This window comes from Geotrypetes seraphini, chromosome 3 (genome assembly GCF_902459505.1).
Source record: "Geotrypetes seraphini chromosome 3, aGeoSer1.1, whole genome shotgun sequence".
NCBI lineage: Eukaryota > Metazoa > Chordata > Amphibia > Gymnophiona > Dermophiidae > Geotrypetes > Geotrypetes seraphini.
The window spans coordinates 272,119,123-272,138,008 of NC_047086.1; the positions used below are offsets into that span (position 1 = coordinate 272,119,123).

The 18,886-nt window shown below is 46.6% G+C and overlaps 1 protein-coding gene across 3 annotated transcripts in view; it reads right to left on the minus strand.

The window, feature by feature from the left end:
• LOC117357799 (cytochrome P450 1B1-like) overlaps positions 1–5,555 on the minus strand; it is a 130,152-nt gene extending 124,597 nt beyond the window's left edge. Inside the window, exons 1-2 of one of the 3 annotated variants that reach the window (XM_033938923.1) lie at positions 5,374–5,555; positions 3,404–4,405 (exon numbers count right to left, since the gene is read on the minus strand). In XM_033938923.1, coding sequence (XP_033794814.1) covers positions 3,404–4,398 — 995 coding nt within the window. In that variant the 5' untranslated portion in view covers positions 4,399–4,405; positions 5,374–5,555. Of the gene's footprint in view, positions 1–3,403; positions 4,406–4,782; positions 4,804–5,104 lie in introns of those variants that run through there. The other 2 variants (XM_033938922.1, XM_033938924.1) reach the window with 2 other exon arrangements.
• Positions 5,556–18,886: the final 13,331 nt, after the last annotated feature.

Consider the following 18,886-nt stretch of genomic DNA (forward strand, 5'->3'; position numbering starts at 1 on the left):
TAATATTTTCCCATGTATGTGGGTATTGTATTTCCACCAGCCCCACTTCCCACGGCCCCTGTAAGTCCAAAGGCCTAGCTATTTGTATGGTAAAATTAGAGCTGGTATTATGGGGAAACATAGCTGCCGAAGCATTGCTAGGCAATGTGATATAAAAGCCACCATCATTCATTTTTTTTTTTTCTCTCTCTCTCTGTGCTGCTTCAAAAGACAAAATCAGATGTCTTGAATCTCTGAGGCCTTCACCCAACTGTTAAATTTATCAGGCCACCCCTTCCATTTCACGAGACAAATTTTGTTCTTACCCCCTCCTTTTATCTTTAGAACCTTTTCGATACGGTATATTCTGTCCTTTAGAGGCTTGACTTTTATTAATTTTTCAGGATAAAAAGAACCTTGTATAGCTTCGCTATCGTAATTCTGTATCTTGTATTCTCTGACCCCTGTTTAAAACATCTTTTATTATAAATATCTCATCCGTCCATGTTTGCTCGTAACTTTTCTCAAATTTTCCTTTAACTTTTGATAGCCTCACATGGTCTCCTTTCTTTAAGAAATCCTTGGTGAGATCACGTTTGATGTTACTGCCGTAGACTGTTTTCCAAATCTGCAAAGAGTTTGAGGGTGTCACATCTACAGGCCTCGCCTGTATCGTTCTGTGAAAACTATAATTATAGCTGTGCACTATAGCCTGTAGGACGTCTTGATAAATAAAGGTATTATAGTCTGTAAAATACCGCCACATTTTGGATTTTAAAGTCCTGTTAAATCTTTCCACTGCTTTAACATCATTATGGGTCACAAAATGGCTAACACCTTTTTGTTTTAATAAATTCTTCAGAGACTTACTTAAAAATTCTTTACCCTTGTCTGTTTGAAGTTTTTCAGGTGTAAGCCCTAAATTAAATATTGTTTCAAAGGCTTTGGTAACTTCGTGACCGGTTTTTGTTTTTAAACTCACGACCCATGCATATTTTGACAAGATATTGTGGCGGGGCCGGGGTTAAGCCTAGCGCTGGCAACCCAGCTCCCGCCCCAGGCGTAAGGACCAAGCGCTCCCAGGAGGACTCCCACTGGGAAACAGTGAAATAATTAATGGAGGCTGCGTTAGTGGTAAAGTTCAGCTTTTCTTTTATTTCCCTCAGTTTACAGCACTAGGGTTCCAGCAGTCCCTCTGTGTTGAGGAGACTTAAACAAAACATACTTTCATACAGTCCAGCCTGATGTCCAGGCAGAAAAGCCTCCATAGCTTCCTGCCGCGTATGGATCATAATAAATTTGCTTCAATAAAGATTCTTTCATGTTCCATTCAGCTCTGTCAACATAGCTCTAAATAAAAAAATAGGTCTTAAAACTCTGCCTTTTAACAGACCTTGTTAGGTGACAGTTGTTTTTTTTTTTTCAGATTGTTAAAGACAACACCAGGGTGCCGGGACATGTTCAGACATGTTTAAACATATCTCCCCCACTCCCCCCTTGGCTTTATCAGGGGGCTGCAAGGGATTTATCAGCTGTCACCATGATAACCGGGGAGTTGCCCATCCTCACAACCATTAACTAAAGTTTTGTACTGTCTGTTAAAAAAAACAGGACAGAAAAAAAATGCAGCCTTTTCTAAGCTGTTTCTGCACTATTCTTAAAACCTGGCATCTGTTTTAAAAACAGGAAAAAAACAAAAACAGTTTTAAATGTCTTTTCTTTTGTGATCTGCCTGTGCATTGCTTTATCCATGAGCTCTTAAAACCTGTCTTTTAACTACAAAACTGTTAAAATAAAGACACTTCTTTTTCTGGCCACATCATTTCCAGGGGTTTTGACTAAGTCTGTTTCCGGTAACATTATCAGAAAATACATTTCCCTTTCATCAGAAAAGCGCATTTCCGGCTCTTCATTTACCCTATTTTCGCCTACATGGTCAGAAAAGCGCATTTCCGGCGCTTCATTTACCCTATTTGTACCTACGTCATCAGAATGTACATTTCTGGTAGGGCAGGGCACTCCCATTTCCGGTGATGTCATCAGAAAGTGTATTTCCGGGGTGAAACACGCCCCCATTTCCGGTGATGTCATCAGAAAGTGCATTTCCGGTGACATGGGGGTGGGGCCATGGGCGGGGCCACCAACATTCATTCCTATGGGGTGGGGCATGGGCGGGGCTACCAACATTCATTCCTATGAGAGGGACCGGGGTATGGGTGGAGAGTGGGTGGGGCATGGGTGGGAGGGGTGTGGTGTGGGTGGGGCTATGGGAAAAGTGGATGTGATATGGGCGGGTCTAAGGGAAAAGTGGGTGTTGAGTGGGCGGGGCATGTGCGCAACTTAACCCGGAAGTGAACGCTGATTGGTCGATCCTTATCTCTGACAACTGTCAATCATTTTGACATGAGGTGTACCCATTATACTACTAACACCTATGCCAACTTTATATAAAGTAGGTGACTTTTTGGGACTTCTCACACAAGAATTTCCCCTTATTGTATGTTTCCAGAAAGCTATGCTAGAGGAGAGTTTAGTACTGTCAATATATGCATAATAAAAATTGACATTCTTGCTACTTCAGTGTACCACCCGGACTTCTTACCCTGTCTGCTTTAAGCTTATAGTCTCCAGTTTTTACTCCCACAGTAATTAAAAAGGGACGTTTTAGCTGGTGCAGAACATGAAAAGTTAATCAGGCAACTCTAGAGAGAAAGAGCAAGAGGATGAGGAGGAACTATGATCAGACTTTATGAAGATTACAGCCACCAACTAATTCTTCCCCGGGGGATATTTGTGTCTCAAATCAATTTACTTCTATTTTTTGACAGTTCACATATCTTTGTGAGATTTCATCTCTAAAGCCGGAAGAAGTGTATTTTCATTAAAAAAGGGGGAAACAGCAGGTGCTCTGACAAGCATAAAATTTAACAAAGCAAAGGAAAAAAAAAAAAAGCAGCATTCTGGATTTCTTCTTCATTATGATCAACAATCACGCTACGGTATATACCTAAAAAATAAACTCAGGTTTATGGCACACTCCAGTCTTATGTAGTCTTGTGATTCTTTTTAAGAAAAGCAATTTAAGCAGTAGGGCAATGTACAGCATAGATTTCAAGTACAGTACCTCTAATATCAAACAAGTGCCCTCATTTTGTTCAAGAAAGGGGAAAGTTTCTACTGTGTTTGGAACCCCCAATCTTTTTGGAAATTCTGGCATCCATTGGACTTTTCAAAATGATTGGGTTGTTAAACCCAATGGAAATTCTCTTTCCCTGAATACAGTCAAGGAACTTGTTCAGTATGGGGGGTGCCTGAGCACTCACAGAGCTGGCTCCTATGCAGGTGTTTTTATTGGGAAGGCATGATCTTTCCAGAGTTCATAACTAGCACTAAACCTCATGCAAGCTAAAGCAGTAGATCTTACCTGACCAGGAAGAGTATGAGCCACTGCAGTGCTGTGGAGAGAGTGTCCTGGCTAGCACCAAAGATGTCTGCGACAGTGGCTGGCACATGCTCTCTCTGCAGGAGCCCCGGCTGCCCCGCCAGTGCCTGGATGAAAGAGTCCATCATATCCCGAATAAGCCCATCCCTGAAGCTGCCCTGGTGCTGCACAAACTTGTCATGCACAAAGCTATAGAAGTCGTGATTGAGCTGCACGAAGTTGCCAAAGAGTGTGCGCACGGGGTTGGGGAAGCACTGCAGCCAGGGCATGACATCTACAAGGCTGCCAGCCCCCACAGTACGCCCAAACTGCTCATTGCGCCCAAGCAACGCACGGAACTCAGGATCTTCGTGGCTGTAGCGATTCCCAAAACACACTGCACTCATCACATTAGCAATGGCCACCACAGTGCTGGGCGCCGGGTTGAAGTAGGCACCACCTGCACTCCGCATGTGGAAAATGAGCACTAGCTCGCACACCTCACCCAGTACGTGCTGCTCGAAAGCTTTACGTGTGTGCACATTGCTAGTGGAGAAGGCACGCACAGTGGAGTGGGCAAGCCGCCGATGTGCAGTCCACTCTGCACCGTAGCTCCCAAAGGCTAGGCTTCTGCCCTGTGAGACCACCCTGAAAGATGTAAAGTCCGGTCTGCCTGCAAAGTCCACCGCTTTTCCAATCAGCGCTTGCCGGATAGCATGCTCCCCGTTCAGGACCACCACAGTTCGGCTACCCAGCTTAAGCTGGAAGATGGCTCCGTATTTCTGTGCCATGCTGACAAAGGAGATGTGCGGGCTCCTGCCCAGCTGGGCGACATTGCCAATCAGGGGCCAGGGGAAGGGACCCGGGGGCCCAATTCTCTCCCCTGTTTTTTGCATCCATCTCCAGGTGTGGACGGCCAGTAGTAGCAAGAGGCACAATAGCAAAACGTTATGCAGATCTGGTCTGGACAGCTCTTCATATATCTTTACAATGGCCATGCTAGATCTGGTGCAGAACAACAACAAAAGATTAAGCGTATTAAACAGTAAATACATTATACAGTACTTGTTTTGCAAACCATTTTGTTAGTATAGGGATGCTTTCTTGGTGATTGCATGTTAAGTTATGCTATTCCATAATCACCATAAAAAAGATCAGTTCCACTACCTAGCAAATGGTTTGCAAAAAGAGCCACAGCCATCAGTTTGCCGCTTAGACGTAATTAGAGTGTATATAGCAAACTGACAAATCCGGTAGTAAACAAATAGGCAAGCTCTTATAAATAATAAGTACTGGTTTTAATGGCTGCATCATAGCACTTTTTGGTAACAGAAAGAGAAATCTCTTAACGGTCTATATGTATACCTAAAAAGTCTACTTACAAATTTAATATAGTATCTTAGTCTTTGAAAAACAAAGCAATTAATGAACAGGCGACGACGTTACTATTCCACAGTATGGCAACTACAAAATAAATCATAATATATTGAAGGATTCACTTATAGTGTGTGTGTGGGGGGGGTTCCTTCTCCTCCTCCCCCCCTCTGTGTTTGTAACCTGCAGCCTGCACAGCTCAAAGGCAAACAAACGTTCCACCAATCCACCAAAGCACTAACAGCCAGATAGCAAATACCGAAATGTTTCCTTTGGCTACTTCATTCAGGTTACAAGTAAAACGCCAAACACGTGCAATTCTCACTTTACCTTACACATAGTAGGGGTTTTGGTTTTCTCGGCAACAAGCAAAGTCATAGGTTTGATAAGTAACTGTGTTCCACCCCATCCGAAGGTTAAAAGCTCAGAAGTAATGTGTAGAAACATCCAGCATCCCTAGTGCATCGAAGGAGCCGCGGCTCTATTAATCAGTATCTACAACTACTTCACGCCAGATTAGCTCTTTACGTGTAGTACGGCATTTATATAGGAATGCTCAGGCTGGTACTACAAAAGGAAATCACCGCCCAGCTCCTCACCATTGGATCCCGCTATCTCTTGACTGCTGCAGATGCAATTATCTCTGCTAGAGTTTGCCTGCCTTCCCATCTTCCCCCAACTCCATTCCTCTTGTCAGCCAGCTACTTATTTATGCGATTCCTCCTGGGAACGCCTCAGTAAGGGGCTTCCTCAGAAGTGTACACATGTAATTATGGGATCACAGGAGTGTTCAAACCTTGCCAACCCCCAGCTGCTTAGAGCTTCCGAGTTTTCCTGTTGCGTGCAAAGTTCTCATTGCGTGAGTAGCTGCAGGGACTGGAAATCCGCTGATCTTTCGGGTTCTTCTAGCTCACAAATTACAAGGACAAAGAAAACAAAAGCAGGGTAGCTGAAACCAGAAAACCACATTTAATAGGGGTGAACACTGAACAGCGAGAAGACCAAAGGTTTACAGCTGAATGGAGGCTGAAATGCACAGTTGACTGATACCGGTGGTTTAAAGAGAAATTTATTTGCACTAATTTTTCAAACTTTATTAATTTTATGTTCCTATCCCAAATAGATTAAAGCATTGCACTAACGCAGTGAACTGACTGGGGGAAAAGCCTATTTCTTTATGGTGTATATTTAAAAATAGCTTTATTATCCATGACTGAGTGTGAAAACATGCACTATGTATGTGTGTGGGGGGGGGGGGGAGGGGGGAGAGGAGGAAGCTAGTTTCTGGGGTGGGAATGTTCTGGATACAGGGACTGCAAATCAAATTTTTTTTGTTTTATATCAGGAATTTCTGAACTACAGGGACCCACAGTCCAAGAACCCTGAGTCCTGGATTAGCTGGAGCTAAGGGTCCCAGGTCCAGATCTTTGGATCTGATTCTCCAGATCAGCAAGCCCTGAACTCTTTCCCCCCCCCCCCCCCCCCCCCCCGATCCACAAGCATGAGATATTTGCTTAGATCTACAATTCTTGAACCTGAGAGCCCCTAGTCACAGAACTAAAAGCAAGAGCCCTGGGCTGAGAACCTCAAAGCTGAAAGACTTAAGATTGAAGATCCTTAGATTCAAGAACCATAGACCTGGGATTTCAGAAGTCCTGGCCCTAAAACTATATACTCAGGATTCCTTTTTCTGGAGCCATATGGTAACCCTGAGGCTCAGGAGCCCTGAGGATGCACTTTATCTCCAATATGCAATAACATTTATATGATCCCAGGAATTCATACAAACTCCCTCCTCTTTTTCTCCAAAAGGAAGCTTTGCAGCCTAGCATAATACACATTACCATGCACACAGTGGCGTACCTAGGGGGGGGCGGGCCGCCCCGGGTACCAGCCCTAAGGGGGTGTTCCCGGCCTTGCCGTTCAGTCCCCCGCCAACCCCGAAGGACCGCTCGCCCCACTGACCTTCCTGCACCACCTGTGAAGCAGCCCGCAGCAGGATCGCGAAGTCAGCGTCACCATCCCTGCGCTGCTTCCTGCGCCGCGATCCCGCCCCTCCTCTGACGCAGGAAGCAGCGCAGGGATCGCTGACGCTGACTTCGCGATCCTGCTGCGGCTGTTCATAGGTGGTGCGGGGAGGCCAGGGGGGCGAGCGGTCCTTCGGGGTGGGTCGGGGCATCAGGCCTTCAGGGTGGGGCGGGCGGGCAGGCAAGCAGGCTTTCAAGGGGGAGGGGGGTGGCAGGCAGGCAGGCAGGCCTTCAAGGGGGGACAGGCCTTCGGGGGGGGGGGTGCAGACCTTCAAGGGGTGCAGGCCTTCAAGGGGGGCAGGCAGGCCTTCAGGGGGGTGCAGGCCTTCGGGGGGGGGGGTGTAGGCCTTTGGGGGGGTGCAGACCTTCAAGGGGGTGCAGGCCTTCAAGGGGGGAAAGGCAGGCAGGCCTTCAAGGGGGGGACAGGCCTACAAGGGGGGGGACAGGCCTACAAGGGGGGGGGGACAGGCCTACAAGGGGGGGGACAGGCCTTCAAGGGGGGGTGCAGGCCTTCAAGGGGGTGCAGGCCTTCAAGGGGGAGACAGGCCTTCAAGGGGGGGAAAGGCAGGCAGGCCTTAAAGGGGGGACAGGCCTACAAGGGGGGGACAGGCCTACAAGGGGGTGGGACAGGCCTTCAAGGGGGGGACAGGCCTTCGGGGGGGTGCAGACCTTCAAGGGAGTGCAGGCCTTCGGGGGGGGTGCAGTCCTTCAAGGGGGTGCAGGCCTTCAAGGGGGGGAAAGGCAGGTAGGCAGGCCTTCAAGGGGGGGACAGGCCTACAAGGGGGGGAGAAGCTACAAGGGGGGGGTACAAGCCTTCAAGTGGGGGACAGGCCTTCGGGGGGGGTGCAGACTTTCAAGGGAGTGCAGGCCTTCGAGGGGGGTGGTGCAGGCCTTCAAGTGGGGGACAGGCCTTCAAGTGGGGGACAGGCCTTCAGGGGGGTGCAGGCCTTCGGGAGGGTGCAGACCTTCAAGGGGGGGACAGGCAGGCAGGCCTTCAAGGGGGGGACAGGCCTACAAGGGGAAGGGACAGGCCTTCAAGGGGGGTGCAGGCCTTCAAGGTGGGACAGGCAGACCTTTAAGGGGGGACAGGCCTTTGGGGGGGGACCATGATTTAGAAGTACACGGAGGGAAGGGGGTGTTCAAAGAGACATGCATATGCCAAACTTTGGGGGGGGGGAAGAAATAATGGGTCTGAAAATAGAGGAGAGGGAGAGAGATGATGGACCATGGGATTTAGGGAGGGAAGGAACAGAAAGGGAGAGAAATTGGACACAAGGGATGGTGTGGAGGAGGGATAGAGATACTGGATAGGAGGGTAATTAGGAAAAGAAACGGAGAGATGGTGGACTCTGGGATGGTGGGGAAGGAGGGAGAGATGCCGGATGAAAGGGTATTTAAGAAAAGGTGGATCTGTGGAGGGAGATGAAAAAAAGGAAAGATACCAGACTTCCTGGGAAGGGAAGGGAAATGGAAAGGGAGGACAGAGTTGGCAGATGGATGGTTAGCATGCAGAAAGAAGGAGACCCTGGCAAGCAAGTTATCAGAAGAAAACCAGAGCCTTGGACCAACAAGATTTGAAATATAACCAGACAACAAAAGGTAGAAAAATTAATTTTATTTTCTGTTTTGTGATTATAACATGTCAGATTTGAAATGTGTATCCTGCCAGAGCTGGTGTTGGACTGCAAACGTGAGCTAGGATTTAACAGAAAGAGGAAAAGTCCTTTTTGTTTCTTTATTTTATTTACACCACAGCGCCAGTGTGGTTAGGAGAAGCCAAAGGGGGTGAAAAAGCTATAAAACCCACCAGGAGTTTTGAAAAAAATCACCCAACTGGGCAGGAAAATCGAATTGAAAAACCAATTCAATAGGTCTGAATCGAATCAAAATTTTTTTTTCCTGTATCTGGCAGCATTAGTTTGCGCTACTGTCTTAGACTTTAGGACCTGGGATTGGGGAGAGATGGCATCCTCAGTACTTTATAATGCAAGTGAAACGAGGATTTGGTCAGACTTTTGAAGGGTCTGCAGAAAAAAAATATTGTATAGGCCGGGGACATGAGACAGCAGGAAATGGGAACTTTTCTTCCTTCTATTTTTGTGAATGGAAAGGCTGAGGATGTCAGAGAGGTCAGTTAAAATATGTGCTTTATAAGAAAATATAATAATGTGTTTTATAAAGTTTATAGCATAGCTGGCCTACCCAGTGAGGTGTTCCTAGTGGTGATGGTGGCAGCGTGTCAATGTGTTGAGAGGAAGAGGTGGTCTGGGAAATTCTGCTGAGCAAACTCCGGGCCCATTTCCACCCCCCAGTTAGTCCACTCCACTCAACTGATTCACACACTGAGTGGGTCTTTGGGTGTTGTTTTGGGATCTCTTCCAGTGGTTTATCTCCTTCTGGTCCAAGGAAGGAAACTTTGTTATCCTTAGCATTGACCTACAGAATATGTTTGTAACAGCGCTGCTTGTGTGGCATTAGGCTATGTAGTGATCGAAAGAAAAAAACAGACCTTTGCACATTTTTGCACTATATGGTGGGTGTATGAGGAGATTCACATTTCCTGCACAGCTAAGTCCATGTGAAGTTACCTTGTGCTGTATTTGACATCTAGCAAGGTCTCTGTTTGAAAGGAAAGATCTAAACTTAAAAATGAAGTGGCCAGAAGTTATGGTAAAAGCAGATAGTGTAGCTGGTTTTAAGAAAGATTTGGACAAATTCCTGGAGGAAAAGTCCATAATCTGTTATTAAGACATGGGGGAAGTGTCTGCTTGCCCTGGATCGGTAGCATGGAATGTTGCTACTCTTTGGGTTTTGACCAGGTATTAGTGTCCTGGATTGGCTACCATGAGAATGGGCTACTGGGCATGATGGACCATTGGTCTGACCCAGTTAGGCTATTCTTATGTTATGTTCTCATCTGTAGGGGCCTTTGTTTTCACTTCTTATTTTAATGTATTTTTTTTCTGGGAACTTATCAGTGTTTTTTATAATGGGAACAAAAATGGAAGAGAATTAATGTGTGTGGAATGGGGGGTAACTAATTTCTTCAGCTAAATAATTCAATTCACTTCAAACAGACATAGGAGAACTTGTGCACCATTCACACACCCTCCAACCAAAAACGTCAAAAGAAAAAAACTGTTCGACAACCTCCTAGCCATTCGAGCTGCAACACTCGACCCCCCAACTCTACAACCAATTGATATCAACCACAGACTGCAAAACCTTCAAAAAGAAATAAAAACCCTTCTATTCAAAAAACACATAAAACCAAACTAACACAATCAGAACTGTCCCAAGCATCACCTGCAACTACTCCATATGTACTTCTAATGTCATGACAATTTAGACATAATTTATGTTATGTTATGTTTGGAATAATGGTTACATATATGAGGTTCAATAAAAGAAAATTTTCACTGCCTGTTTCTATTCTGACCATTTATTCCATTTCATGGTTATTGCAAAAAAAAAAAATTTTTTTACATTGGGGGGGGGGGGGGGTCAAAAAATGATGGGCCCCGGGTGCCACATACCCTAGGTACGCCACTGCATGCACAATATAATTTAGCATTAGCTTGATGCCAACCTAAAACCTTACCTTAATACACAGATTTGACAGGACATAGTAACATAGTAACATAGTAGATGACGGCAGATAAAGACCCGAATGGTCCATCCAGTCTGCCCAACCTGATTCAATTTAAATTTTTTTTTTTTTTTTTCTTCTTAGCTATTTCTGGTTAAGAATCCAAAGCTTTACCCGGTACTATGCTTGGGTTCCAACTGCCAAAATCTCTGTTAAGACTTACTCCAGCCCATCTACACCCTCCCAGCCATTGAAGCCCTCCCCTGCCCATCCTCCATCAAACGGCCATACACAGACACAGACCGTGCAAGTCTGCCCAGTAACTGGCCTAGTTCAATATTTAATATTTTCTGATTCTAAATCTTTTGTGTTCATCCCACGCTTCAGGACAACCGCCCCCCTTTCTCTCACTCCTCTCCCACCCACCAAACACAGTTCCATTTAAATTGGGTTTGGCAATCCAACCACATACCATATTTTTTGCTCCATAAGATGCACCTGACCATAAGACGCACCCTTGATTTAGAAGAGGAAAACAAGAAAAAAACATTCTGAACCCAGGCTCTGCACCCAGCCCCCCTCACTCCCTGCCAGGCTCTACACTCAACCCCACACTCCTTGTCAGGCTCTACACCCAACCCCATACTCCTTGCCAGGCTCTGCACCCTGTCCCCCCAGTACCTTTTTAAATCCCCTCATACCTTTTGAAAACACCCCCATACTTTTTTTTGCAATTCTTTATTTAGAAAATGAAACTACAGATATTCATCAGGACATTAAGCATAAAACACAATGCAACATTTAAAAAACATACATGATGAATAGCAATGGTCTTCATTACCCTTCTGAAGATCCCCTCCCACCCCCCAACAGCAGGTTAAACCCCCATACCTTTTATTTCTCCAGTGTCGCAGTACTTGCTGGGTTCAATTTTGGTCTTCCTCTTTCTATTTGGGGGTCCCGTAAGGCCTGCCTGTGTTTTGTGAGTGAAGAGGTCATCAGCGCAGGGGAGGTGAGATGCCCCTCCTTATTTTCAGCTCTGGTTGCTTCCCATCCGTAGCAGGATGGAACAGGAGCAAATATGCGGACCTTCTAGCATGTTACTCTCATCAGGCCTAGGCCAGGGTGGGGGTAGCCCTCTGCTGGTGGGGCTCAGCAAGTACAGAGCAAGAACATGCAGGATCAACTGGCTAGTTGGTCCAACTTGCCTTGAGTATGAGCGGGTGGGCCTTTTAGGTCTTTGCCTGCCGTCCTTTACTCCATTCCTATGAGAAGCGGTCTAGGCAGGACTCAAGCGAATCAGCTTCTCTCCGCCATTTTCCAGACCTGGATGCCTGATGCCTTTCACCACCACTCACTAATTAGCCACAGTGGAAGCCGGTCCCCATGCGCATTCTCTCCTGGCACTAGGAATGGATGGTGCAAGTATCATTCAAAGCACCAGTCACCTCCCACCTCCAACTGGCCGCCACTTTCACACCGGGCCCCTATAAATCATCTACAGCTCACCACTGAGCGCTGGAGGCGTAAAATGAATTTGCATGGAGCGGTGAGTAGCAGCTTCGCCCACCAATTAGTTCTTGGCGGCCCCCCGGGTTTTCAAAGAGGCGGGGGGTGTTTTTAAAAGGTACAGGGGGGGTGTAAAAAAATTGTATCTTCGCTGCATAAGACGCATTAAATTGCATCTTATGGAGCAAAAAATATGGTAATCCCCTATGGTAATTTTACTAAATGGGTTCAGTGGACCCACAGAACCAAATCCACCACACTTAAGCAATCATTACAGGACCAAACCTCTATCCCAATCCATTAACTCTACCCCTACTCCAGATCTATCAACTGAAGACCCTATGCAATAATAACCATATCCCCTACCTAGTACCTCCACCTTCTCAAAACCCCCAGACTCAGTGGCAGATGTTCAAAAGTCTCAATTAAATGCCACATGTGTTTGTACCCATGGTTGAACTTCCTGATTTTGAACCAATGATCGGCGCTCAAAGAAAATCGAATGCAAATGAGGTCTGCAGAACTTCTACAAATGGCTCTATAGGGAAAGTGCCTCACATATACACAGAACAGTCTCGCAGAAAGCATCAATGTTTGCACTTGCCCAGCATCTCCTGTGTGCACCACAGATGGATGTCAAATGCATGCATCCACTGATATCAGTTTCGTTTTTTTTTTGGGGGGGGGGGAATCTATGACAACTTTTTCATACTTCTATAACATGTGGGACACATACATGTACAGATACTAATTAAAAAAAAATGCAAGCAGACTGCTCCATGCATGCATTTAATAACAATAGGTAGTGGTGGTGGTGGTGGTTCTGCTTCTACTGTTATACACATTTTTAATACCCTTTACACACTTTTGAGACCTCTGTCTGAGGTCTTCTCAAGGAGCATCCCTTGCTGTACTAACTCAGGCCCAGATTCTTAAAACTTTAACGCCACTGCTAAACTGTTTTCCGACGGTTTAGCCTGCACGCATTTTAGCGGAAGATTATCAAAACAGGTTATCTCTGTCTTTAGTGAAATTTCTAAAAGTTTCCAACACTGACATGCAAATGGGTTCTTCAACATTGAAATGAGCACTAAATCAGTGACTGGTCCAGGGGTGCCGATACAGTGACAGCACTTTTTAAAACCCCTGAGGCTGAAGGACCTTAAACAACCTGGGCCAATCAGAGCCTCAGGCCCCTCCCTGGGAAGCCAACTAATTCAAGGTAAGGTAAGGGTTCAGAGGCAGCAGGAGAGAGTGGGCATCTCTCCCGCTGCAGGGGGGAGGGAATTGTTGGTTGGCAGCAGGAGAGATTGAATATCTCTCCTGCTGTTGTGTTTTTGTGGGGTTTTTTTCTTTTTGCGTTTATTCTGTACATGTGCCCATCACTATCACCAGCGATGGGCACATGCAAATTTAGCAAGTCTTCACTACTTTCCACCAACCTCATTTGCATGAGTGTTTTTGTGAGAACGGCTGCAATAGTAGCAATAGTTTTTTAATGCAATTTTTTTAAGAATCTGGGCCTCAGTCATAACCCAGCATTTTGTATATATAGTTGGGATCATTTTTTTCCTAAGTTTCTCACTTTGCAGTTGTCCACATTAAATTACATCTTCTGAATAGATGTACAATCTTCCTAGTCTCATAAGATCATTTGGGAAATCCTAACAATCCTGTCATTTTAAGAATATTGGTCCTCAAATTTAATCATTTCACTTGTCACTCCAATCTCCGGATCATTATCCCCTTTATTCTCTATAAATTAGGTGCCATGTGTACACCCAAAATCAACATCAGGATGCCTGAAAGCTGGAACTGAACTCAGTGGTATTCTATAAGGGCAACACAGACACATTTATTTGCAATGTGGTGTGTGCATGTATGTACCCTGAAAGAGGGCATGTTTAGGGTGGAGAGTTGGCATGTAGATGGTATATAAAAGATGCATCCAAATATACACTTTCAAAAAGTTGCCAAATGTCTCTGCCCAGAAATTTCATTGATGTGTTGTAAAGGGGGGGGGGGGTGTAATTTCCTCTATTTCTTTTATTTTTTTACCAGATCTGTATTTTTCATCATTGTTTCCTAAGGTACTTTAGTTTAGAATGTGAGCCTGCTAGGGACAGAGAGGGAAGTTTTCAACGTGCCTTAAGACAATGCAATTTTTACGCTTAGGTTTAAGTGGACCAAAAATGTTAAAAATAAACAAATAAGTTAATGTAAACTGTTCTGAGCTCTCTGTAGAGAACAGTATAGGACACTGAATAAATAAATAAGAAGATTTTACCCACTTTAATTCACTCAGATCATGAGAACATAAGAATTGCTGCTGCTAGGTCAGACCAGTGGTCCATCGTGCCCAGCTGTCTGCTCACGCGGTGGCACGTGGTGGCCCCTAGGTCAAAAACCAGTGCCCTAACTGAGACTAGCTTTACCTGCATACGTTCTGGTTCAGAAGGAACTTGTCTAAATTTATCTTGAATCCCTGGAGGGTGTTTTCCCCTATAACAGCTTCCGGAAGAGCGTTCCAGTTTTCCACCACTCTCTGGGTGAAGAAGAACTTCCTTACATTTGTACGGAATCTATCCCCTTTTAACTTTAGAGAGTGCTCTTTCGTTCTCTCTACCTTGGAGAGGGTGAATAATGTGACCATCCAGGCATTCTGTCTGCCAAGGTCCCAGTTAGATCCCAAGGCCAGACCCAAAAGAAATCCCGGGGAGGAATCAGGAATGTACATGTGGATCCTGATTCTGATCATTTTCCTATTGGCCACCAGAGGGAGCTTGAGCTTTCTGACAGTGAGGTAGAGGAGCTGTATCCAGGTCACCACCGGGGGAGCCCAAAAGCCTCATTGCACACTGCTGACTCAGCCAGGGTAGGGCGTGTCCCTAGAGTATTTAAGCCAGCAGTGGAGAGCAGACAGGCAGGCCGGTTAGGGAGAAGGTTTAGGCCTTGTCTCCCTGAGGTATTCCCTGGGCCAAGCAGGTGCACTAACCCTACACCGATGGAAGTGGAGGAGTCGGGACCAGCTGAGGAGCTGTCTTTGTTGGATGCTGAACTGCCCATGGAATGCCAAGAGAGTTTTCTTGAAGGGGATACCAATTTTCCTGAGGCCATGCAGGTGGGCCTGACTTGCAGCTGCAAACAGTGAGTTTTTGTTTTTCAAGGAACTGTTTGCCTGTTTTGGACTATTTTTTTTCTGTAAAGCTAGGAGTGTGAATTTTGGGGAGAGGTTTTGTTGTCACCCTGGGTGGGAGTTTTGAAAGCCATTCCTGAGGCTTTAATTTTGTAAAACCTAAGATACTCTCCTTTCCTGGCAGTGGACTAAATCTGCCAGAGGCTTTATTTTATTTTGCAAGCACTGTGAATTGCTGGAACCAGTGCACTGAACTGTATTGAACAACCTGCTTAGGAGCAGGCTTGTGCTGGCTCTGAGGAGAGCTGAAACCTCAGTTGCCATTTTTGTCTTTATTGTGTGCTGCTTTATTTTCCTGCCTTTTTTGCATTTTGGCTTTGCTGTTTGTTTTGCCTACTGACATTTGCATTTTTATTTATGAACTGCTTATCTTTGTGTTTGGAACAGTAAAGCTGAATTATGTTCCTATAAACCTCATTTGTGAGACTCTGATTTGTGAACTTCTGATTGAGTTCAGTCCAGTCCTGCAGGGTGACTCCATTTCGGGTCACACGCTGGTGTAATTCATCTAGGTAACCACTTGGAATGCTGTGGAGTCCCGCTCGGGCCACAGTGGGGTTACATAATTTTGGTGTCAGAAGTGGGATCTAACTGGGACCTTGGCAGGGAGAATGCCTGGATGGTCACAATAATCTGTCTCTATCTAAGTCTAATCCTTCATTATCTTGAATGTTATGATCATGTCCCCTCTCAGCCTCCTCTTTTCAAGGGAGAAGAGGTCCAGTTTCTCTAATCTCTCACTCCAAGGCAACTCGGATCGCGTGCTGAGGACAGGCAAGGAGAGGAGGATAGCGGGGAAGATCAGGAGAGGCTCGGAGGAGCAGGAGAGGGGAGCCGCCGAAGGAGTCGAAAGGTGGGCAGGCAGTCTATCAGCAGGGGTAGCGGCGAGAGGGAGCTACGCCCCCCCCCCACCACATCAAAGGCAGCGTCAGCGCCCGGGCTCCCCCTTAAAGGAGTCGAGCCGGAGCGCGACCTGCACCTCAGATCGCGTGCTGAGGACAGGCAAGGAGTGGAGGAGAGCGGGAAAGAGCAGGAGAGGCTTGGAGGAGCAGGAGAGGGGAGCCGCCGAAGGAGTCGGAAGGTGGACAGGCAGGCTATCAGCAGGTGTAGCGGTGAAAGGAAGCTACGCCCCCCCCACCACATCAGAGGCAGCATCAGCGCCTGGGCTCCCCCTTAAAAGGAGGCGAGCCAATGGCGCATGGCCACTCGGCGTGTGGTGAAAGCGAGCGGCAAAGGCGCTCGCCTTAGCGAGAGCGCCTTTGCGAAGGAGCCTTGTGAGGGAGCAGGAGCCCAGTTTTAAACCATCAAAACAAGGTACTTCTTTTTCTCTCATTCATTCTTTCTTGTTCTTCTCTACTTTTCCAGCACAGCAGGCGCCACTTTAGCACACCACACACAGGGAGACTAAGAAGGAGGAAAACTGATGGAGGCAGCAGGAACCCAGAGGAGCTTCCCGGTGTACTGCAGTAAGTGTCATATGTACGACTACCTCCCCTCGAGTAGGCAGGCGTACATATGCAGTCGGTGTCAGGAACTGGAAAGCCTGAAGAAGGAGGTCGGTAGACTGCAGGACAGGGTCCAGGAGCTGGAGGGACTCCGCATCTCAGAAGAACCATGCTGGGCAACTGAGGACCCCGCGAAAGAGAGCCACTTCGATGAGCAAGTTAGGGAGCTCGAGAGATTCATTGAGGAGACCTGCAGGATGGTAGAGATACAGGATCATCAGCAACTCAGACAGGAACCAACAGATGGAAGACAGAAACCACCAGACACCGTGGGAGTAGGACCTTACGAAGAAACCAAGAATACAGAGGAGGGGCAAATTCTGCTATCGTAGTGGGAGACTCAGTCCTGAGAGAAGTGGACAGTCATGTTCCAGGAGGAAGAGAGGACTGGCTAGTGACATGTCTCCCAGGGGCAAGAACGAAGGACATCACTGATAGAATCAAGAGGATCCTGGATGGAGCTGAGACGGAAGAGACAGCGGTGATAATCCACATTGGGACCAATGATGTCAACAGAAGACACTACAGCAGGACTGCACTAACTGACCAGTTCCTGGGAAGGAAACTGAAGCTGAGGACACAGAAGATAGCTTTCTCAGAGATCCTGCCAGTACCAAGGGCGGATGCGAAGAGGCAGGCCGAGCTACAAGCAATAAACGCATGGCTGAGGAGATGGTGCGAAGAGGAAGGTTTCCACTTCATAAGGAACTGGACAACCTTCTGGGGAAAGAGCAAGCTCTACAGGAGGGACAGACTACACCTGAGCGCAGCAGGGACGAGACTGCTGGCAAATAACGTCGAGCGAGAAATAGAGAAGGCTTTAAACTGAGGAGAAGGGGAAAGCCGACAGCTGACCTGATGTTGACGCTTCGGACAAGAGTATCCAATAAAGATACCTAATGGGAAAAATGCGGGGAAGAGGTCAAAGGCGAACTACAGGGGTCAAAGGACCAAGTGAAAATAGAGATCAAAAAGAAGAGGAAACAGCAGGAGCATGAAAAATGCTGGGAAGAACCTAAAAGCCAACTACAGGACAAAAAAGACGCACCACAGGAAGAGGAGGATCAAAGCGAATGTCAGGGGTTGGCAGCCCGTGAGGGGGACAGCAAGAGAAACAAATCACAAGGAAAAGCAGCAGGGATAAAATAGAACCGGGACTTAAATTGCCTATATGCCAATGCAAGGAGCCTAAGGACCAAAATGGGAGAACTGGAGATCATGGCCAAAAGAGAGGACCTAGACATAATTGGAATCACAGAAACATGGTGGACAGAGGACAACAAATGGGACGTGGTACTGCCAGGGTACAAACTCTATAGGAGAGACAGGACTTGCAAGAAGGGTGGAGGAATAGCACTATATGTAAGGGACTCCATCCACTCGGCCAGGATGGACATGGCAGCAAAGGCGGAAGGATTGGAATCACTATGGGTCAAATTAACAGGGAAAAATGGAGCTGACACAAAAGTGGGACTGTACTATCACCCACCTGGAAAACCAGAAGCAAACCTCTATGACCTGTAAGCAGAATTGAGAAGGGAGTGCAGAATTGAGAAGGGAATTATGATGGTGATGGGGGACTTCAACTACCCGGGAATTGACTGGAGTATTGGACACTCCAACTGCGCAAGGGAAGAGGAACATAAGAACATAAGCATAAGAACATAAGCAATGCCTCCACTGGGTCAGACCCGAGGTCCATCGAGCCCAGCAGTCCGCTCACGCGGCGGCCCAACAGGTCCAGGACCTGCGCAGTAGCCCTCTATCTATACCCCTCTATCCCTTTCTTCAGCAGGAAATTGTCCAATCCTTTCTTGAACTCCAGTACCGTACTCTGTCCTATTACGTCCTCTAGAAGTGCATTCCAGGTGTCCACCACACGCTGGGTAAAGAAAAACTTCCTAGCATTTGTTTTGAATCTATCCCCTTCCAATTTTTCCAAATGCCCTCTTGTTTTTCTATGTTTTGAAAGTTTGAAGAATCTATCCCTCTCTACTTTCTTGTAGGTCTCTATCATGTCTCCTCTGAATCTCCTCTTTTCCAGGGAGAAGAGCCCCAGCCTCTCCAATCTTTCAGTGTATGAAAGGTTTTCCATGCCCTTAATCATTCGTGTCGCTCTCCTCTGGACCCTCTCAAGTATTGCCATATCCTTCTTAAGGTACGGTGACCAATACTGAACACAGTACTCCAGATGCGGGCGCACCATTGCCCGATACAATGGCAGGATGACTTCTTTTGTTCTGGTCGTAATACCCTTCTTAATAATACCCAACATTTTGGCTGTGA